Source organism: Archocentrus centrarchus, unplaced genomic scaffold (assembly GCF_007364275.1).
Source record: "Archocentrus centrarchus isolate MPI-CPG fArcCen1 unplaced genomic scaffold, fArcCen1 scaffold_32_ctg1, whole genome shotgun sequence".
Taxonomy (NCBI): domain Eukaryota; kingdom Metazoa; phylum Chordata; class Actinopteri; order Cichliformes; family Cichlidae; genus Archocentrus; species Archocentrus centrarchus.
In genome coordinates, this window is record NW_022060260.1 from 3502731 (window position 1) to 3527409 (window position 24679).

At 40.0% G+C, this 24679-nt stretch overlaps 1 protein-coding gene across 1 annotated transcript in view; it reads left to right on the forward strand.

Moving 5' to 3' along the window:
- Positions 1-24679, forward strand: part of adamts17 (ADAM metallopeptidase with thrombospondin type 1 motif, 17) — a 182014-nt gene that overhangs the window by 137828 nt on the left and 19507 nt on the right. Inside the window, exons 16-17 of the mRNA XM_030724178.1 lie at positions 10358-10438; positions 11668-11825. Coding sequence (XP_030580038.1) covers positions 10358-10438; positions 11668-11825 — 239 coding nt within the window. The remainder of the gene's footprint in view (positions 1-10357; positions 10439-11667; positions 11826-24679) is intronic.

Consider the following 24679-nt stretch of genomic DNA (forward strand, 5'->3'; position numbering starts at 1 on the left):
AGCTGTCATCTTGCTGACTGGTACGTGTTTACATGAAGGCAGGCATTGTTTAAGCTTTGTGTAGGCTGTATGCTGTAGTGTCACACTATAAATAAAATAACATAAAAAAATAAGAGGCTGTACATTAAAGGAAAACTTAAAACATAAGGAAAAATTACGGTAATAGGATGTGCAACTGGGTAGTATAATTTGGAGGAAAAAGAACAAATTTACAGAATAAAATAATTTGAAAAAATGTACAGACTGATGTAGTGACAACCGACAACAGCACAAGTTGAATCCGAGCTCATGTTCCAACTAATAAAGCCACACGTTACAACACAAAGTAACCGAATTTTGTCATTAACTCTGGCTCTAACTTTGGGTAACCGGAAGTATAAAACCGTACAGCGGAAGTAGTAGTCTGCCACGACAGACTGCTACTTCCGCTGTACAGTTTTATACTTCCGGTTACCCAAAGTTGTGTAACCCTCCTGCCAGTAAACTAAGGCCCGCAAGTTTTCTGCCCAGTAATAATGTAAAAAAACAGGGTAGGCCTTACCCACCATTCTCCCTTGTTTTGTGTAAATGAGCCTTTGATATTCTATGACTCTTGAAATTCCAGATAAAAGGTATGATGATAGAATCTATACTAAAAAATGACTTCGTTAAGAAGATAGGGAGATTCTGAAAGAGGTACAGAAATCTTGGCAGAAAGACCATCTTAATGGCGTTCACGCGACCTGTCATAGAAAGCGGGATTATGTATAAAGTCAGTGTTTATGTTATCACCTAAAAGCATCAACTCACTTTTTTGCCAATTTATTGTGTAGCCCGAGATTTCACCAAAAGACTTAATCATATCCAACAAAATAGGGAGGGATTGCTCAGGTTGGGAAAACAAATGGCCACATCTGCATATAGTGAAAGATGATGGTCCACGTCACCCAAATGGATGGGCTTAAATGTTGCCTGTTGTCTAATACGAACAACAAGAGCTTCAATTGCCACTACGAAGAGCAACGGGCTAAGTGGGCAGCCCTGACATGTCCCTCGATGTAACAAAATGGGGTTGATCTATTTTGATTAGTTAAAATATAGGAAGTAGGCTGGGAGTATAATATTTTGATCCATGAAATAAACTTGGTTCCAACATCGAATTCCTTTAGCACTCTCAACATATATGGCCATTCTAGCTGATCAAAAGCTTTTTCTGCATCCAGACATAGAACTGCCACTTTTTCCTTTTTATCATAATTATGGTAGATTATATTATTAGCCTTCTAACAAGAAAGAAAGAAAATCTACCAGGGATAAATCCTGTCTGGTCGGCATGAAAAATAGTAGAGATATATTTATTTAACCTACAGTGGCTTGCAAAAATATTCATACCCCTTGAACTTTTCCATATTTTGTCACATTACAACCACAAACATGAATATATTTCACTGGAATTTAATGTGAAAGACCAACACAAAGTGGTACACAATTGTGAAGTGGAAAGAAAATTATACATGATTCAAAACATTTTTTACAAATAGAAAAGTGCAGTGTGCAAAAGTATTCAGCCCCCCTGAGTCAGAAAAAGGGGCTCAGAGCAAATCCACAATGGAATCCCACCCCACCTTGATCCCATCTGTCAATCCTACCACCCACCTCCCCACTGTCCTCATACATGTTCTGCACCAGCCTCATATGCTTCTTTGCCTCTTCTGACCTCCTCATGCAGTACTACAGTTCCTCTTTTGGCACCCTATCATATGCTTTCTCTAGATCCATAAATCTACTTTTTTAAATGCACAGTGATACACTGCATTATGGACAAAAACTGCCATACATTGTCACTTTTATCAGCAATAGCAGGGAATTTATTGAAAACTGCATTTACACTCAAACATAATTTTTTCAGCTGATCAAAAGTTTAAGACCACAGCCTTTAAAAGCCAAAAGCTGTGCAAAAATTTGGATTCCATGTCATTTTCTGTCAAGTCTTTACACTGTCGAGACCTCCTGATGGCAAAAGCAAAAAAGCTCACTGAATTTGAGCTTGGTAGGATTGTTGACCTGCATAAGCAAGGCCTCTCACAGCATGCCATCGCTGCTGAGCTTGGACGCAGTAAGACAGTCATTTTGCATTTTTTAAATGATCCTGAGGGTTATGGAACAAAAAAAGTCAAGTGTTAGACCCAAAGAAATTTCACCAGCGCTGAGCCGCAGGATCCAGTTGGCTGTCCATCAAGACACGGGACGATCCTCTACCCAAATTAAGGCCATTACTGGTGCTGACTGCAGCCCAATAACCATCAGACAGCATCTGCGAGGGAAGGGCTACAGAAACAAAAAACGTCTTCAAAGGCCACGACTTCTTCAACGCCACAAAATTGCCTGTTTGGACTTTGCAAGAGTGCACCAAACATGGGACACTGAAAGGTGGAAGAAAGTTGTCTTCTCTGATGAGAAAAAATTTAACCTTGATGGTCCTGATGGCTTCCAATGTTATGACAAGGAGATCCCACCTGAGATGTTTTCTACATGGCACAGTGGGGGCGGTGGGGGGGGGGGGGGGGGGCGCATCGTGATTTGGGGTGCATTTTCCTTCAATGGAACAATGGAGCTTCAGGTTGTGCAGGGGTGTCAAACAGCAACTCGTTATGTGGAGATGTTGCAGCGGGCATCCCTCATGACTGAGGGCCCTCGTCTGTGTGGTAATGACTGGGTTTTTCAACAGCTGCAGTTCACAATGCCTGCCTGACAAAGGACTTCTTCCAGGAGAATAACATCACTCTTTTGGACCATCCTGCATGTTCCCCTGATCTAAATCCGATTGAGAACATCTTCAACACTTGGAGCAACATTCCCACTAGCCTCCTGGAAATACTGGCATCAAGCATGTCTAAACGATTGTTTGAATTGATCAACAAGAATGGTGGAGCTACTCATTACTGAGTCCTTTTTTTGACACTTTGATTTCTGTTTTGAGGGGGTTTTCGGGTTTTTTTTGAGCTATGGTCTTAAACTTTTGATCAGCTGAAAAAAATCATGTTTGAGTGTAAATGCAGTTTTCAATAAATTCCCTGCTAAAAAGTTTTTGTCTCTTTCTTCTTTTAGCATTGTGAAGCTCTACTTAAAACCTTCTTAAGATCCAATAGTGCAAAATGCAAATTCTTGCAATTTATATATATATATATATATATGTGTGTTTATATATATGTGTATATATATATATATATGTATATATATATGTATATATATGTGTGTATATATATATATATATATATATATATATATATATATATATATATATATATATATATATATATATATGACAGCAGCAGTTCATATAAGGTGCATGCGTGTGTGTGTGTCTTTCTTTCCTACTTTTTTGTTGTAAATAGATGACAGAAACATATTTGTGGGGTACCCTTGGAGGGTATAGTCTGAAACTTAAAAAAAAAAAAATGCATGGTTACAGTTACATAACCAGATGTCTGACCACATTACCCCATAACCGTGCTGCCGTGATTCTGTTCCAAGATACACAAATTTATCAATTTACATCCAAATTCTCCTTATGCTAGTAAACCCAAGTATGTGCATGGCAGTGTGTGTCTAGCAGGCTGGTGGAGGCTTTAAGGGTACTGCTGGCTGGCTTTCGGGGGGGGGGGGGGGGTTATGTCATCATAGATAAAAGCTTCTCGGACAGAAAAGATCTGTTTCAGATTGGCTCGCAGAATATTGTGTCATGAGCGAAAGGTCTTGAAATACCACATCTCCACATGAAGGTAGATGTTATTTTTCTTCCGTACATGAGAAGACTGTGAAACAGATGGAGGATGCACATTGATACCAAGCAGTTAAATATAGAGCAGATTCATTACACTAGTGTGGAATTTCAAAACAAAATGATTTCAGAATCAATTATTTGCTGGTGAAAATGTCTGAAACATTAAAATTATACAAAATATGTATGTTTCCTTTTACTGACCAGTGAAAGCACATTGGACTAAAAGCCACATTTAACGATACAGTCATATATTGCTTTACTCTACACACTTCAAGCACTTTAAAATATTTACAGAATAGCTAATTCTCCTACCCATGGATGATTGACAAACCCACATTAATGGCAAACAGCATCAACTTTTTCATCATGCCAGTGTGGAGAATAGCTGTATTCCAGTTTACACATTCATTGGCGAAAGTTCATTTGCAATTAATCCTATGGGCTCATTAGACAAAATTTTCACCTTTGTCTTGTCAGTGCTTCCATATTTGATATCACCTAAGCTGGTTGTCTTTCACTATCAGAGGCATCTTTGTCCTCATGTGCTGTGTGTTTCCAGGATTTTATACTTCCAATAATGGTGAGTATGTAGTCATGTTAGTGCTTGAAACTTTGAAATATTGTTCCAAATGTTGGACATGAATGTGAACTGAATAGAGAAACAAAGCAGCTCACTCAAATTTGCCATATTTGCTTTTTTAAAGTATGTGAAACATCAATTTCACTCATACAGTAACAATGTATATTTTTTCCTTTCCAGCTTGAATGTTTAGAGTTTTTCAATATTTTTTTTTTTTTTTTTACCAGTGGCATTAACATTCACAAGACTGCTGTCAATTACAGACTAACAGACTATGGTTACACTTCACTGACAACAAACCAATAGAATTATATCTGCTGGGTCATTCTATATTGTTCCACATAGAACCAGTCCAATCTCAGAAAAATGCTCCCCCAGAATCAGCCAGTGTGTATGCATGCAATGTGGGTGCATATAGTACCAGACAAAAGTTTGGACACATCTTCTAATTCAGTGGTTTTTCATTATTTAAAAACTGTCTGCATTGTAGATTAATTACTAAAGTCATCCAAACTATAAAGAAATACACATGGAATTTTTTAGTAAACAAAAAAGTGTTAAACAAATCAAAATATTTTAATAGTTTAGATTCTTCAAAGTAGGCACCTCTTGCTTAGATGACAGCTTTGCACATCTTGGCATTTGCTCAGTCAGCTTTATGAGGCAGTCACCTGGAATGTCTTTCAGTTAACAGCTGTGCCTTGTCAAGAGTTAATTTCTTGAATTGCCCTATTAAGAGACCATCTGTTGTGCTGTGAAGAGGTAGAGTTGGTATTCAGTGAATAGCCATATTTGAGTAATGTTTGTATCCATATTGTGGCAAGAACTACTCAACTAAGTAAAGAAAAATGACATTCCATGATTACTTTAAGAAATGAAGGTCAGTCTTTTAAAGTATCCTCAAGTGCAGACACAAACGTTATGATGAAACTGGCTCTCATCAAGACCGCCCCCAGGAAAGGAAGACCAAGAGTTCCCTCTGTTGCACAGGACAAGTTCATCAGAGTCACCAGCCTCAGCAACCACAAGTTAACAGCACCCCAGATAAATGCCCAGTTAAACGCTTCACAGAGTTCAAGTAGCACACACATCTCAACATCAACTGTTCAGAGAAGACTGTGTGAATCTGGACTTTATGGTCAAATTGCTGCAAATAAGCCACTTTTAAGGAAGAACAAGAAGAAGAAAATGTCTTGGGCTGAGGAACACAAGGAATGGATGTTAGACCAGTGGAAATCTGTCCTTTGGTCTGATGGTTAAAAAAATGCATTGTTATATTCAGTGATTTTTTTTTATCAATTTAAGTATTATTAATGGCAATCTTTAAGACAAAAAATGAAAAAGTCAACAAATTAAAATAAACTGCAATGATGAGCTATTTCATGTTCTGTTAGCAATTAAACTGAAATTACAGATCCATGTTTTATTACATACAATAAAATTTTATAGTTAAAAAGGTAAAACAAAAAAGAGCTAATTCCAACTTTTATTGGAAAGTGCATTATAAATTAATTGTATTATTACACAAAAACAAGAGGGACATGAAATGCAAAAATAGACTGATGAGCAGATAGTGGGCAAACGGAAGGTCTGGAAGATCAATCAGTCTTCATTTGTGTCAGAGTGATAAGATTGGCATCACTGTTTGGAGGCTGGTTTCACCACAGGACTTCATAGTATTATCTGCAACATCTGCAAATTCTGTTTTCAAAATGTTGTTTTGGCCAAATACAATAAAAAATAATTGTTCACTCTTACCTTATAAAGGGAAGCCCATGTGATCCAGTTTCAGCTGTAAAATGGTTTGAACAACTCCACACAGCACCAGCGTGATACACCTCAATATGGCGGCGACGTTGACGTATGATTCTCAATGCATCGTCTACGTATGTAGGTCTATGCCTAGGCTGCTGAGGGATTCCCATGATGCACTGGGTGTTTCGTCTTTACTCACATCTTTTCATTCTCTGTGTTTATACAGCACTCTGCATTTATGATGATGGCACTAATGATACTTATCATCAGTATGCCGTGGTTCCTCAACACCCTACGTAGACCTTGTTAGCCAGTATGGCTTCAGTTATATGTCTCGCTTGTATTCCAAAGTAGCCTTAGGTGGCATGAGGACCTAGCCTTGGGAGCCTTACTGGATGCATGCCCCTGGCTGAGATGCAAGCCCCTGACCTATTGTTACAAAGATGGTAGTCTTGCTACTACACTATTCACCTGCTATAGTTTGGGGGTTATACCATTCAGTCTTCCCATTAGCAGGTAAAATGCATGCTCTATAGGATTTAAGTCTGGAGATTGACTAGGCCAGTCTAAAACCTTCCACTTCTTGCCCCTGATGAATTCCTATGTAGTTTTGGCAGTGTGTTTTGGGTCATTATCTTTCTGCAATATGAAGAATCTCCCAGTCAGTTTGGTTGCATCTTTCTTTAACCCCTTAACTGGCAGCAAAAAAATCACCTGACAAAAACTACATAACACCCTCTGGTTATTATTGGCTCTGAACAACCCATTTCATAGCCTATTAACTGGCTGCGTCTGGTCCGCCGGCCGAATGAAGTGCATTTATATGGCAGGCTAGACCCGCCCATTTTGACTGACACCTCATTCGGCCAATCATGTTAAGAAATGGGTTTCCCAGAGCCAATAATACTCAGAGGGCGTCACGTAGCTTTGTCAGGTGATTTGGTGCAGCCAGTTACATGATTGGCCGAATGACGTGTCAATAAAAATGGGAGGGTCTAGCCTGCCATATAAAAGGGACTACAAACGGCCCGTCACCGGGCCCTTGCCAGTTAAGGGGCTACATTGTCAAAATGTTTCTCTAGACTTCTGAGTTCAGTGTACTGCAGCCATTATGCATGAAATCATCAGGGAAGATTAATGAGCCTGTCCCAGAAGAAGCCACACAAATCCAAACCATGATGTTACCTGAACTGTTTTTTACAGATGAGCTTATATGTTTGTAATCAGGTCCTTTCTTTCTGCAAACTTTAGCCTTTCCATCACCTTGTTAAAGGTTCTCTTTGTTTCATCAGTCCATAAAACTTTGTCTTAAAATTTCTGAGGCTTGTCTCTATACTACCTGGCAAATTCCAGCCTTGCTGTTGTATTCCTCTGGCTAATTAGTGGTTTGCATCTTCTGGTGAAGATGAAGTCTTAATGAAGTCTTAGTTGATGTTCCAATACTTTTTAAGGGGATCTTTCTTTCCTTCTCTCTCTCTCTCTCTCTCTCTCTCTCTTTATATATATATATATATATATATATATAAGCCATGTTAGAAAGGGTCAGCTTAAAGGATAGCACAGAGACTCTGATCATGGCAGCACAAGAAAAAGCCCTAACCACCAGCCAACAGGACCAACGTTACAGACTATGTAAAGAAGCCCCGGAGAGTATTCACCACATAGTAGGAGGATGTGAGATGTAAGCTGGGACCTCATACACTGAGAAGCACAACTAATTGGCTGGGATAGTGCACAGGAACATCTGTGCTGCATATGGACTAGAAGTCTGCTTTTAGTTGTTTGGAGGCCAAAGACATGATCAGAACACTGCAGCTGTCATTTGCTGCCAGGGAAGTGCTGCTCAAACTCAGGCTGTGAAAATGGTGAGATGTTGATAGGGACCAATCACCAATCAGGTGACTTAATATGGGCAGCTCATCACTGTTTGTCTTTGTGCATATCATTCTGCCCAAAAAGATTTTCAGGATCTCCTCGACCCCAATGACATCATTTCCACAGAGGGAGTAGGGTCTGAGGTAAGGGGAATGACTCATCCATCACTGAAGTGGTGGTCCCCCTTGTTGGAGGACCAGAGCACATGTTCCAAATGTAGGTAATCACACTCCTCACTCTCCCTGGGAAGGTCTTTGCCAGGGTACTGGAGAGAAAACATCCGAAGTGTCTTTTGGAGTATCCTCCTGTGGTCTGACTTTGGAGTATGGGGTATGGAACCATTGCTACAGGGCTATTCAGTCCCTGTTCAACTGCAGCAAGACCTTAGTGGATGTTGTACTTTGCCAGGTTTGCCCTTTTTCACAGATTCTGTACTTCAACTTTTGTGGACAAAATTTCTAGCAGGGCTGGAAGGTGTTGGGTTTTGTGGTCTGAGGATCTCATGTCTTATATGGTTTTTTTTTTAACACAATGTAGTCCTTCTGGCTTCATCAAGTGACAACATGCACTGGGGTGGTTTTCAGCCAAGTGTGAAATGACTGGGATAAGAAATAGCACTTCCATAACTGAGGCCATTGTTTTTAGCTGGAAAAGGGTGGAGTGCCCAGTCAGCGTTGGAAATTTGTTGATGCCTCAAGTTTAGGAATTCAAGTATCTTAGGAGTGTGAAGAATGAAGCAGAGATTGACAGACGGATTAGTGCAGTGTCTGCAGTAACGAGAGCTCAATCTAGCTTTACTATTTTCATCTTTACTATCTTCAAAGTGTGTCTGGGATCAGCCTTAGGCCTGAATTATGCTTCTGCATCTGCTTCTGCAGAGTCTTCATACATAACCAGAAATCCCCTCTCAACCATACTTGGTAACCTATGACGTAACCTGACGTGCACCCCTGCATATCGAGGCAACACAGCCTGCAAAGATTGTAATTACCACGTAGGGTTCAGAGGGGATTACTAGTTATGTACGAAGGCCCTGGAAAGACCCAATGCAGAAGTCTAAATCAGGCCTTCAGGTCAGGGTTTGTAGCTCAGTCAATTAGGAGGGGCTCAGAGCTGAGCTGCTGCTCCTCCATATCGAAAGGACTCGTTTGAGGTAAATGGTAAATGGACTAGCTCTTATATAGCGCTTTTCTACTCAGTCAGAGCACTCAAAGCGTTTACATTTACCCATGCACTCACATTCATACAAGCACTTCCATGTTTAAACTAAGCTAAGTGCTTTTAATTAACTACCATTCACACACATTCATACTCCGACAGGACGGTCGGAGAGCAACTTGGGGTTAAGTATCTTGCCCAAGATACTTAACTTAGCCTGGAGTAGCCAGGAATCGAACCGCTGACCTTCCGATCAGTAGGTGACCTGCTCTACCTACTGAGCTACAGCCACCCAGGTGGTTGAAGAGGTCTCCCAAGTGAAGTATTTCGTGCAAGTCCAACTGAGAAGAGGCCCCAGGGCAGACCCAGGACACGCTAGAAAGATTATATATAGATTTTTGCTAAAAAAGGCTAGGTTTATGGGTGTTAAATATATATATATATATATATATATATATATATATATAATTTTTGTTTGTTTGTTTGTTTTTAGTCCAGAACAGCTAAATTAGGTTTTGATGCTACTTCTTTGATTGAAATATCTGAACAGCTACTGCTTCATACTATTTGGGCTAAAATGGGTAAAAGCTAAAATGTAGAGGTGTAAACCAAAAAAAAAAAAAAAAAAGCCTTTAACACACACTATACACCAATACATATGCCATTGCTACCACTTTCACACCAGTAGCCTGGAATTCTTAACATATGACATATGTCATATGATTGACGAGAGGAGGATATGCTTTTCGGCTTCTCAGCTGTCGAGTTTCAGACGGTTAAAGATTCCTCAGATTTCTGTTTTTCCTGGAATGAAACTCTGGGTGGTCTTCTGTTGTTGTAGCCTATCCAGAATATTTAGGGAAGGTTTTCTGCTCACCACAGTCATAGAAAGCATTTACTGTAGCCTTTCTGTCAGCTTGAAAACAAGTCTGGACATCTACTTCACCCTCTCTCGTGACAGAACTGCCACACATTGGATATTATTTATTATTATTATTGTTGTTGTCAATAATAATAATAATAATAATAAAAAAACTGGAAATCATAGTAAGTGTAAATCCCCAGAGATCAGCAGTATCAGAATTGTTCTACTACTAAAATTACAATATTCAGTAGTTCAAGGAGAACATATCTGATACAGACAGCGATCATCAGCCCATCCCTTCCTGCCAACCACTTCATGCTTTTGAATTTGTTTTGATCTCCTGTTTCTGTCTCTCTATCAGGTTATATCGAGGCTGTGGTCATCCCTGCGGGAGCTAGAAGGATCAAAGTAGTGGAGGACAAACCTTCACATAGCTTCTTGGGTAATAATGCTTGTGTTTCCAAATGATCTTATGATTCTTCTCAATGAGAGCTACTCACTTTAAGATAGGCTAAGATATTAAAAGACATGTTTCCGTGTGAACATTTGGCAGGTATTTCCAGTGGGCTACTGCAGTATTACACTACTTTACTACTAATGCAGATAAGGCTCCATAAGTCTTTGCATCTTATCTAAATGATAGGTGTTTTCTCAGAAAATGTTTCCAAAAACATTCACCAACAAAGCCATTTTAAGTATATTTGAGGGAAACATTGTCCACACTCATCCAAAGCTGTGGGCTGTTTTAACACATAATGTAGTGATGATGTAGTTTCTATACAGAAAGTATTTTCAGCTGTATTTTTTAGTAGTCTGTCTCATACATGTCTCAGTATTGGCACATTAACACTTTGATAGCCTGCTGTGATGTTGGATTTATTTAATAGGCAATACAATATTTGAAAACACATTTCCTCTGACCAGAGACCAATACAAATATATCAGACACTTCATCACATTTCATCAAGTTTTTCAAACTTAAATTTCTAACCTAAGTTATTCCTAGGTCTACATCAGGGCTCTTCAACTTTAGGCCTCGAGAGCCCATGTCCTGCAGGTTTTAGATGTGTCTCTGCTTCAACACACCTGAGTCAAATATAGAAGTCATTAACAGGACTCTGGAGAACTTGACTGCATACTGAGGAGGTAATTCAGCCATTTGATTCAGGTGTGCTGGATCAGGGACACATCTAAAACCTGCAGGACAGGGGCTCTCGAGGCCTGGAGTTGAAGAGCCCTGGTCTACATTATAGAAATCTAGGTGATAGCTTACCCCCTTTTAACTTAGATTTGCCCGGCTAAAAATTCAAATAGTTTTTAAATATTAGGATAACTGTTAAAAATGACAGTTGACACACTAACTAAAGTTTGGTTCTGTTGGATTTAACTCAAAATCTTACATGTTATGTTAAAGAACAAATATGGTTTATGTGAAGCCAACATGGTAGTCTGGAAGGGTGATGAAGTAGTCAGTTTCTGGCCTTCAGAAAACCCACAATACACTTGAAGCGGTCTTGGAGGCCTCTTTGATTTATTTGTAACAAAATTGAGAGTCAACTACAAAAAAACAGGAAAAAGCAAACTGTGCTTCACTGTCCATTTCCACCCATCATAGTAGTGAATCCCTGCAAGTAGTATGTGTGTACATTAATTTCTGTATCTTACTTACAGCTCTTAAAGACTCCAGTAAGAGGTCCATCAACAATGACTGGAAAATTGAACTTCCAGGAGAATTTGAGCTGGCCGGGACCACAGTGCGCTATGTTAGAAGGGGAATATGGGAGAAGATGTCTGCCAAGGGACCCACTAATACTCCTTTACATCTAATGGTAAGCTGATTCTAAATAAATAAATAAAGGAACACTTTGAAAATACATCAGGTCTCAATGGGAAAAAATGCTGGAAATCTATATTGATTCAGTCATATTGATACATTATTCACATCTAATATGTCTGTCTATACCACATCCACATTTTAACAAGTAGAGATATTCACACCAGTGGCCTGCTGGAGGTCATGTTGTAGCAGTGCTCATCCTGTTCCTCCTTTTACAAGCCCTGTACAGCTCTCCTAGAGTAACTGCCTGTCTACTGGAATCTCCTCTATGTCCTTGACGTTGCTGAGAGACACAGCAAACCTTCTCGCAATGGTGCGTATTGCTGTGCAAATGCAAAATGCAAAACTAGTGAAAAAACAGTCAGAAAGGAGGAGGGAAAATGTCTCCACCTGTAAAACCATCCCTGTTTTGGCAGTTGTCTCATTGTTGCCCCTCTAGTGCACCTGTCGTTAATTATATTAACACCAAAGCAGCTGAAACTGATTAACTGCTACTGACCAGATCAATGTCCCAGAGGTTTAATTGATATGATTATATACTCTGATTACAAAGTGTTCCTTTATTTTTTTTTTTAGCAGTGTATATTTGTACTCAATAAATCCAACAGCATGACGTATCTTGCAACTGGCAGATCCCTCAAATTCCATTTCAAGGGTGGCATTTTTTTAGTTAAACTTGCAGTCATATATTTCTAATCTAATCTAATCTAATCTAATCTAATCTAATCTAAGGTTTAATGTTCATTCAGTATACAAATCAAATACCTTGTGAAAAATAAGATGTTTGAAACAATCAAGATGCAACTGAAATGCAGACCCTTTAACCCTTTATTTCTGTTTGATGAAGTGCTTCCATTTCATATATCATTTGATATATTAATAATCAAAAATAATAACATTTACATTTAAAACTTGATGGAGAATCATTTGCAGGGAATTACTATCAAAGTCTAGAGCCAGTGGATGTCAAATAATGGGTTTTCTTGTTGCTTTACTTTTTTAGTATGCACTATCAATTATCTACATTTGCCAGAGACCATAAACAGATATTTGGGGTGGCTGTGGCTCAGGAGGTAGAACAGGTCATCTGCTAACTGGAAGGTTGGTGGTCCAACCAAAGCATCCTCGGACAAGATACTCAGAATCAGAATCAGAATCAGAAGCCTTTATTGTCATCAAGCACAAGTGCTTGACAAAATTGTGACAGCTGCCGCTGGTCAGTGCGTTACAACAAGTATTAACAGTAATATACATATACATACTAGATATACATATACATACACACACACACACACCACACACACACACACACACACACACACACACACACACACACACACACACACACATACATAAACTAAGTAAGTGTGTAAGAACAAGATAGAAATACAACACAAAAGCAATTAAAATATCTGTCAGTACTCTAGCTGCAGCATTTTGGATCAGCTGAAGGCTTTTCAGGGAACTTTTAGGACGGCCTGATAATAATGAATTACAATAGTCCAGCCTAGAAGTAATAAATGCATGAACTAGTTTTTCAGCAATATGCTTAAATCAGATGTTTCTAATTTTAGAGATTTTGTGCAAATGCAAAAGTGCGTTCCTACATATTTGTTTAATATGTGCATTGAAGGACATATCCTGGTCAAAAAATGACTTTAAGATTCCTCACAGTGTTACTGGAGGCCAAAGTAATGCCATCCAGAGTAAGTATCTGGTTTGACACCATGTTTGTAGGGCTATAAATACAGTAACTTTAGTTTTATCTGAATTTAGAAGCAGGAAATTAGAGGTCATCCAGGCCTTAATGTCTTTAAGACATTCCTGCAGTTTAACTCATTGATGTGTGTCATCTGGCTTCATTGATAGATAAAGCTGAGTATCATCTGTATGACAATGAAAATGTATGTAATGCTTTCTAATAATACTGCCTAAGGGAAGCATGTATAATGTAAATAGAATTGGTCCTAGCACAGAACCCTGTGGAAGTCCATAATTAACCTCAGTGTGTGAAGAAGACTCCCCATTTACATGAACACATTGGAGTCTATGAGATAAATATGATTCAAACCACTGCAGAGCAGTACCTTTAATACCTATAGTATGCTCTAATCTCTGTAATAAAATGTTATGATCAGCAGTATCAAAAGCTGCACTAAGGTCCAACAGGACAAGCACAGAGATGAGTCCACTGTCAGAGGCTGTAAGAAGATCATTTGTAACCTTCACTAATGCTGTTTCTGTACTGTGATGAATTCTGAAACCTGACTGAAACTCTTCAAATAAACCGTTCCTCTGCAGATGATCAGTTAGCTCTTTTACAACTACTCTTTCAAGGATTCCTCAGAATTAATCAGAAATATACTGTGAGAATAAAAGGCTCAGCTCACAAGGAAAACCACTTAATCTAATGAAATACTATAACTGTTCACATAAAGTACACTAGTAGAGTTGCCCTGTGAAGACCGCATGAGACATGGCTAAACAACTGATTAAACTTTGCTTACCTTTATTAGCTGTAAGTCATTTACCTACAGTGTAATGAAAACACATGAATCTCATGTCAAGTATGCTTATTTGTAGCAGACAATGACATGTTCATCTGCCTACCAAAACTGCCTTGACTGTAAATACAGGGCACACTAAATGTCTGTCCCACAGGCCACCTTCATGAAGTCTGTTTCTGATTGTTTGATCAGAGGCATTCACACCAGTGACCTGCTGGAGGTCATTTTGTAGGGCTCTTGCAGTGCTCATCCTGTTTCTCCTTGCACAAATGAGCAGATACAGGTCCTGCTGATGTGTTAAGGACCTTCCACGGGTCATTGTGTTACAATATTATTAACAGTAATATATATATATATATATATATATATACATACACACACACACACACACACACACACACACACACACACACACACACACACACACAGGAAGGACCTTACTTCTAACTGTCCTAGAGTAGCTGCCTGTCTCTGGAGTCTCCTCCATGCTCTGAGACTGTGCTGGGAGACACAGCAAACCTTCTGCCAATGGCATGTATTGATGTGCCATCCTGGAGGAGTTGGGCTACCTGTGCAACCTCTGTAGGTTCCAGGTATGGCCTCATGCTACCAGTAGTGACACTGTCGCAACACTTCTTAATAATTAATTTGGCAAACTTCATTTAACAAATTGTAAATAAATACAGTTTAAGACAGCACTTAATTTGAATATTGATTAAATTATGCTGGACAACATGGAAAATGTGCTTATAAAGATTAAAACTAATTTGGATAATTGGAGCAAGTTGCATTTGACACTATGGGGCAAGATAAATATAATAAAGATGACTGTAGCTCCTTTGATTAATTATTATACTGGAATGATACCAATTTTTATCCCCTCACAAATTCTTTTAAGATACAATAATATGATAAAACATTTTCTCTGGAAAGGTGGCAGATCCCGTATTAGTATTAGTAGGTTGTGTCAACCAAAAAAAGAAGGAGGATTAGCACTACCCAACATAGAACATTACAGTATCTCATTTGAAATGTCTAAGCTATGTAAACATTGGGCAGAGACAAAAGCAGACTTAGACTGGGTTTTAATTGAGCAAGAACTCACCTCCCCATTCACCCCTACTGAGGTATTAACCCAAAAACTAGAACATAATAGAAATACGCTGGATAATCCTATTTTGATGTTTTCAAAGAAGGTATGGCACGAGGTACACAAAAAGTGTAATATTTCCCCATATCTCCAAAGATACTCTTCCCTGTGGCACAATCCAAAAATCAGAATTGGCAAACAAGCAATTTATTGGCCACAATGGTTAAAAAAAAGATATAAGAATAATTGGTGATTTATATGAAGAGGACACGTTTATGTCATATAAGGGTTTCATAGAAAAGTTTAAGCTGGAGGGAAGCAGTCACTTTTGGAGATATTTACAAATTAGAGATTGTATAAAAGACAGAATGAAGTTCCCTCAAGAGAAAAACCCGATAGTGTTTTTTGGGATCGCCAACTATTCTTAACAAGGCATCAAGATGGTACAATGTGTGCCCATGGTTCAAAAATAGTATGCATAAAAGTCTCAAAAAACTATGGGAAAGAGATCTTGATTGCACATTTGATGAAAAAACCTGGGACTCAATTATTTCTGACGACGGCTTATATATCAGGAAGGCCAAAGGCAAATTTATTCAATATAAAATTCTTAACAGATACTATTTTACTATGTCTAGATTTCACAAAATGGGCATAGGTAAAGATGACCTTTGTTGGAAATGCAGAGAAGCAAAGGGTACTCTCTTGCATGCTCTGTGGGAATGTCCACGACTCTTTCCAATATGGAACAGTGTATTATCATTCATGGGGGGTTGGCTAAAGTTTAAATTACCTGAATCACCAAGACTGTGCTTATTGGGGGACAGAAGCGAGGTGCCACAGTTGGACAAAGCAGCTTTCAGAGTATTAAATACTGGACTTGTGACCTGTGCTCGTCTTATTTTAATGCTGTGGAAGGCACCTCGGACTCCAACACTCAAAATGTGGAGAGAAAGACTGATTGAAAATGCAGCATGTGAGAAGATGCTTGGAAGACTAAACTGCAAAAATGAGGCCGTAACGGAACAACGGGACAGTGAAACGTCTTGTGGTGCAATTATTAGCTTTTAACCCTTTAAATGTGTTCCTGTCCCCCACTTCCTTTTTTTCTTTTGTTTTGTTTTGTGTTCTGTTTGTTGTCTTGGTTTCTTTTAATGTTTCAAAATTTAATAAAAACTTTAATTATTAAAAAAAATAATAATAATACAGCATTTATGTTGCTGTTTAACATAGTTTAACTCAGTAAACTGAAACTGTCCATCACAGAGGCTGTGATGTCACTGTCTTGAAAGTGAACAGTCAAATTAGGACCCCTCTTCAGGTTTTAAACATGTTTATTTTTCTTCCCATGGATCAGGAAGGTGAAGAGGAGTGGTGATTTTGATTTCTAGGACAGTAAACTTTGAATATATTTCTAAACACAGAGAGGGTACATTTGTTTTGGTTAAAGGTAAAATTGATGGTATTGAGATGAAACTGTTAAATGGACTAGTTCTTATATAGCGCTTTTCTACTCAATCAGAGCACTCAAAGCGCTTATACAACCTGTTTTGCATTCACCCATGCACTCCCATTCATACAAGCACTTCCATCATTAATTAAGCTAAGTGCTTTTTTAATTAACTAGCATTCACACACATTCATACTCCGACAGAACGGTCGGAGAGCAACTTAGGGTTAAGTATCTTGCCCAAGGATACATTGGCATGTAGCCTGGAGTAGCCAGGATTCGAACCGCTGACCTTCTGATCAGTAGGTGACCTGCTCTACCTACTGAGCTACAGCCACCCCATGTATATGGGGTGGCTGTAGCCACCCCATATACATGGGACATATACAGCCACCCCATGTATATGGGGTGGCTGTATATGTTCCTCCAGGTAGCAACTGGGACTTATACAGACCCATTTTTTAACTGATGATAACAAAATGTAGGGGCTTCTAATATGCGGTGGCGACTTTAATACCAGGCTGAATCCAAAAACAGATTCCTCTAACAGCAGAACTAAATGCAAGCAACATCAGCAAAAAAATTTGAACCCTAATGAATGAAATGGGAATAGTTGATATGTGGAAAGAGTTAAATTCTAATTCCTGGGGTTACACTCACTATTCACCAACTCACAATGTCTATCCTCAGATGGATCTACATAGACTAATGAAATTTAAAATAGGTTCTACTACTGTCAGACCATTCACCAGTGAACTTGACAGTCAACCTGGAGATCCAGAGGAAATTAACTTCCTGGAAGATGAAATCAAATATCCTCAACAACAGCATAATTAAAGAAAAACTGAAATTTGAAGTCAGATCCTATTTACTGTAGATCTCAATAGCAATGGGGAGGTGACACCACCAATACTTAGGGATGCATTAAAAGCTGTGATAAGAGGCAAGAAAATAGCAATTTGTTCTCATGAGAAAAAAACTAGACAAATTAGGCTCAAACAATTGGAAAAAGGACTGGAAAAACTACAAACTGAACATTCAATAACTTTGAAAAAAAGAAACTAAGACAAAAATTTTAAATTTTGAAAAAGAAATACATGAAATAAATGACACTGAAATACAGAAAAAGCTTATTTTGACTAAACAGTGCTACTACGAGACAGGTGGGAAATCATTATGGCTCTTATACAAATTAAGAAAACAACAAGCAGGCAGAAATCCATCCATCCATTTTCTTCCGCTTATCCGGGGCCGGGTCGCGGGGGCAGAAGCCTAAGCAGAGAAGCCCAAGCTTCCCTCTCCCCAGCCACCTCCTCCAGCTCATCCGGAGGGACCCCAAGGCGTTCCCAGGCCAGCCGAGATACATAATCTCTCCAGCGTGTCCTGGGTCTACCACGGGGCCTCTTCCCGGTGGGACATGCCCGGAACACCTCACCCAGGAGGCGGCCAGGAGGCATCCTAATCAGATGCCCGAGCCACCTCAACTGGCTCCTTTCGATGTGGAGGAGCAGCGGCTCTACTCTGAGCCCCTCCCGGATGGCCGCACTCCTCACCTTATCTCTAAGGGAGAGGCCAGCCACCCTTCGAAGGAAACTCATTTCTGCCGCTTGTATTCGCGATCTTATTCTTTCGGTCACTACCCAAAGCTCGTGACCATAGGTGAGGGTAGGAACGTAGATCGACCGGTAAATCGAGAGCTCCGCTTTTACGCTAAGCTCCCTCTTCACCACGACGGACCGGTGCAGCGTCCGCATCACTGCAGAAGCAGCCCCGATCCGCCTGTCGATCTCCCGTTCCCTTCGCCCATCACTTGTGAACAAGACCCCGAGATACTTAAACTCCTCCACTTGAGGCAAGAACTCGTTCCTGAGCCGGAGATGGCACTCCACCCTTTTCCGGCTGAGGACCATGGCCTCAGACTTAGAGGTGCTGATTCTCATGCCAGCCGCTTCACACTCGGCTGCGAACCGTTCCACTGCGAGCTGGAGGCCCCCCCCTGATGAAGCCAACAGAACCGCATCATCTGCAAAAAGCAGAGATGAGACTCTGAGGCCACCAAGGAAGAAGCCTTCCGCCACCTGGCTACGCCTAGAAATTCTGTCCATAAAAATTATGAACAGAATCGGTGACAAAGGGCAGCCCTGACGGAGTCCAACACCCACAGGAAACAAATCCGACTTATTACCGGCTATACGGACCAAGCTCTCACTGTGGTTGTACAAGGACTGAATGGCCCGCAACAATGGGCCAGACACCCCATACTCCCGCAGAACCTCCCAAAGAACACCCCGAGGAACACGGTCGAATGCCTTCTCCAAGTCCACAAAGCACATGTAGACTGGTTGGGCAAACTCCCACGCACACTCGAATATCCTTGAGAGGATAAAGAGCTGGTCCAGCGTTCCACGACCAGGACGAAAACCGCATTGTTCCTCCTGAATCCGAGGTTCGACTAACGGACGCACCCTCCTTTCCAGCACCCTGGCATAGACCTTACCGGGGAGGCTGAGGAGTGTGATCCCCCGAAAGTTGGAGCACACCCTCCGGTCTCCCTTCTTAAAGATGGGGACCACCACCCCGGTCTGCCAATCCAATGGCACTGCCCCAGATCTCCACGCGATGTTGCAGAGGCGTGTCAACCAAGACAGCCCTACAACATCCAGAGCCTTCAGGAACTCAGGGCGAATCTCGTCCACCCCAGGGGCTCTGCCACCAAGGAGTTGTTTAACTACCTCAGTGACCTCACCCCCAGTGATGGTCAAGTCATCCCCCTCATCCCCAGACTCTGCTTCCACTACAGAAGGCGTGTCAGTGGGATTCAGAAGGTCCTCGAAGTATTCCTTCCACCGTCCGACTATAGCCTCAGTTGAAGTCAGCAGCGCCCCCCCCCGCACTATAAACAGTGTGAGTGAAGCACTGCTTTCCCCTCCTGAGTCGCCTGACGGTTTGCCAGAATCGCTTCGATGCCGTCCGAAAGTCTTTTTCCATAGCCTCACCAAACTCCTCCCACACCCGAGTTTTTGCTTTGGCCACTACCCGAGCTGCATTCCGCTTGGCCTGTCGATACCTGTCAGCTGCCTCCGGAGTCCCACAGGCTAACCAAGCCCGATAGGACTCTTTCTTCAGCTTGATGGCTCCCTTCACCTCCGGTGACCACCTCCGGTATTTCTGCCTGCTCACCGGAGCAGGCAGAAATATTCATAAAATATGGAATCCCTCTAAAAAACAATTAGAATCAAGCCCTGAAGGAATTAACAGTGTTTCCAAAGGTATTATGAACATTTATACACTCAACCTCAAGCAGCAGATGACCAACAAATCGAAGACTTTTTAGATTTAATACACCTATCTAAGGTCACAGATGGTCAGAATATACATCCATGCAGGACCTCTTAATCCCAACATTGGTCAGGGTGTTCAACTGGGTGCTGGAAGAGAATACAATTCCCTCCTCATGGAGGGAGGCAATAATTTCTATTATCCATAATAAGGGAAAGGATACATTGGAATGTGGAAATTACAGACCTGTAAGTGTCCTAAATATTGACTACAAATTATTCACTTCTATATTATCAAAGTGTCTAGAGTTCATACTACCGGATTTAATACACAATGACTAAACAGGTTTCATTAGACAAAGACAAGCTCAAGATAGTATTAGGAGAACACTGCACATCATGAAAGAGATTAAAAACAAAATTGACTTTCTGATAAGTCTAGATGCTGAGAAGGCGTTTGATTCTGTGAGATGGTGTTTTCTGTATAACGTTCTTAAAAAAATTAACTTCCACAATAATATTATCAACACACCGGCAGCACTATATGATAAACCAGTAGCCCAAATTAAAATCAATGGGGACTTGACAGACTCATTCTATTTACATAGAGGAATAATACAAGGATGCTGCCCTTCACCATTCCTCTCCGCCTTATTCATTGAACCTTTAAGCCAGTGGATTTGACAGAGGCCCGATATAAAGGGAGTAATAACTTCAAATGGAGAGCAGAAACTGGCCCATGTTCACAGATGATCTTCTAATAGCTTTAACAAAACCTGTTCAAACACTCCAAAAATTGATGACTGTGTTGGAAGAATATGGCCAATATTCTGGATATAATATTAATATTAATAAAACTCAAGTGTTATCATTTAACTTTAACCCAACATTAGAACTTAAAAATAAATATAATTGGAAATGGGACAAGAACTCTATTAAATATTTGGGGATTAATTTGCACAAGGTTAATTCCCTGATGTTTGGGGTTAATTATTGACCACTGATCTCGAACATAAAATCAGACCTCCATAGATGGAATGTAATTCCCTTCTTGAACTTGAGCTCTAGGATAGAGTCCGTCAGAATGAACATTCTCCCACACATGCTTTATTTTTTTCAATGCCTCCCAGTCAAAATACCTCTCAAACAATTTCAAGAATGGGACAGATTAATTTCAAGATATCTGTGGCAAGGGAAAAGAGCCAGGATCAAGTATCAAACACTACAGTTGAAGAAAGAAAGGAGAAGAATGGGCATTCCATGCCTACAGGATTATTACTATGCCGCCCAGCTGAGACCACTAATTTGAATATGTTCAACATCCTACACATCGGTTGGAAAGAAATAGAGGTAAAGGTATTCCAACTATGGCTCTCCTGGCTGATGGTAAACTTCAGAGAGAGTTGGCGGTTTCAGAGGATTAAACTGTCTATTTAACCCCTTGAAAAGCATAATTAGAATTTGTAAATTAGAAGACCCATTCAAAATGTTGAGATGATGTGCCTACAATTCTGACTTTGAAACCAACAAAAATGATGACAGATTTTAAAACTGGTCCCTTAAGACCCTCACATGCTATCCAGGTGCTGGTCATAAAATTAGAATATCATGAAAAAGTTGATTTATTTCAGTAATTCTATTCAAAAAGTGAAACTTGTATATTATATTCATTCATTACACACAGACTGATATATTTTAAAAGTTTTTTTCTTTTAATTTTGATGATTATAACTGACAACTAATGAAAACCCCAAATTCAGTATCTCAGAAATTTAGAATATTGTGAAAAGGTTCAATATTGAAGACACCTGGTGCACCATGGGGAAGACTGCTGACTTGACAGTTGTCCAAAAGACGACCTTTGACACCTCGCACAAGGAGGGCAAGACACAAAAGGTCATTGCTAAAGAGGCTGGCTGTTCACAGAGCTCTGTGTCCAAGCACATTAATAGAGAGGTGAAGGGAAGGAAAAGATGTGGTAGAAAAAAGTGCACAAGCAATAGAGATAACTGCACCCTGGAGAGGATTGTGGAACAAAACCTATTCAAAAATGTGGGAGATTCACAAAGAGTGGACTGCAGCTGGAGTCAGAGCTTCAAGAACCACCACGCACAGACGTATGCAGACACGGGTTTCAGCTGTCGCAGTCCTCGTGTCGAGCCGCTCTTGAACAAGAGACGGCGTCAGAAGCGGCTCGCCTGGGCTAAAGACAAAAAGGACTGGACTGCTGCTGAGTGCTCCAAAGTTATGTTCTCTGATTAAAGTCAATGTTGCATTTCCTTTGGAAATCAAGGTCCCAGAGTCTGGAGGAAGAGAGGAGAGGCACAGAATCCATGTTGGCTGAGGTCCAGTGTAAAGTTTCCACAGTCAGTGATGGTTTGGGGTGCCATGTCATCTGCTGGTGTTGGTCCACTGTGTTTTCTGGGGTCCAAGGTCAACACGGCCGTCTACCAGGAAGTTTTAGAGCACTTCATGCTTCCTGCTGCTGACCAACTTTATGGAGATGCAGATTTCATTTTCCAACAGGACTTGGCACCTGCACACAGTGCCAAAGCTACCAGTACCTGCTTTAAGGACCATGGTATCCCTGTTCTTCATTGGCCAGCAAACTCACCTGACCTTTAACCCCATAGAAAATCTATGGGCTATTGTGAAGAGGAAGATGCGATATGCCAGACCCAACAATTCAGAAGAGCTGAAGGCCACTATCAGAGCAACTTGGGCTCTCATAAAAAACACCTTGAGCGGTTGCAATGGGGGGGTTGGAGGTCTTCCTGTCATTAATTAAACCGGGACAATGTAATAAAACACCTGAGCAGTGCCACAGACTGATCGACTCCATGCCACGCTGCATTGCTGCAGGAATCCAGGCAAAAGGAGCCCCAACTAAGTACTGAGTGCTGTACATGCTCATACTTTTCATGTTCATACTTTTCATGTTCATACTTTTCTGTTGGCCAACATTTCTAAAAATCCTTTTTTTTTGTATTGTTCTTAAGTAATATTCTAATTTTCTGAGATACTGAATTTGGTGTTTTTATTAGTTGTCAGTTATAATCATCAAAATTAAAAGAAGCAAACATTTGAAATATATCTGTCTGTGTGAAATGAATGAATATAATATACAAGTTTCACTTTTTGAACGGAATTACTGAAATAAATCAACTTTTTCATGATATTCAAATTTTATGACCAGCACCTGTAATTCATTTCTCCACAAGGGGTCATTTAGAAGTTTTGAGGTTTTACAAGGGGAGTATGGTTTAGAAAAAGCTGACTTCTACAGATACCTTCAAGTCAGACATCATTTTAACCAAAATCTGAAAAACACCTTGAGCGGTTACAATGGGGGGGTTGGAGGTCTTCCTGTCTTTAATGAAACCGGGACAATGTAATAAAGTGGCTTCCAGACTATACAATGGAATTCAGCTCTCGAAACAAGGGAATACGGAGTACATAAGGAAGAAGTGGGAGGCTGATCTAAACGAAGTGATCCCAACAGAAACCTGGGAAAAAATATGCCAACTTCAGTGGACCCAGAATGGGAGTTCTGTTGGAAGAACATTGTGAGGTTTTTCATTACACTGATTCAGAAAAGACATCTAGGCAGTGGAGATTCCTGTTGGAGACTGTGTGGGACTAGGGGAGCCACCCATGAGCATATTTTTTGGGGATGCTATATTATTAGAGGTTTCTGGGAGGAAATCCACAGCTACATAGAATATGTCTTTGGAGTTAAGATTCCTTTTAAATGCACTACTATGTATATGGGTGATGTACAACAAAAGTTGAATAGAAATGATAGAAAACTGTTTGGCCGTTAAAAAGCCTATCGTGAAAATGGCTGAAAGTTTAACCACCTTTCACTGAAGAATGGCTTGCTGTTGTGCATGAAATTTATATATTGGAAAAGATCACATTTTCCCTCATGATTCAAAAAGATACATTTTATAGAATTTGGTCAAAATGGTCTGAGTATGTTAAGCCTGTAAGATCGGACTTAATGTAAAACAGCAGAATTTTACCACCCACCCACTACCCATATTTTATGATACAGTATTGTGTTTATACCAAGGTATCTGGTTGCCAAGTAAGCCTCTCCACCTCTTTTTTGGTTTTGTTTTGTTTCATTTTTATTCATTGATGTTTCTTATGTTTCCATTTGCTGCAACTGGCTTCATGCTTTTGAATTGTCTAATCACCAGAAAAAGAAATAAAAAGAAAATTACAAAAAAAAAGTCAGGTTGATTTCTGATTTCCTCTTTAGGGCTTGATGTAAGACTCAAATTTCTTAATTAATTTACCTTTAATAAAAGGTTACATAAAGCATGAATAAATTACCTCTTTTTACATTGGAATTTGCTAATATTTGAGATCATTCTGATTTATTATAATGTCTTATCTTTGTGGGACTGTCCATCATTGATCACACACAGATGTGATCTATGGGTGTTAAGAGTTGACTCAGGGTCAACAAGGTATCTCACAGGACACATGTTTTTTTTTTATCTTAATGTGAGT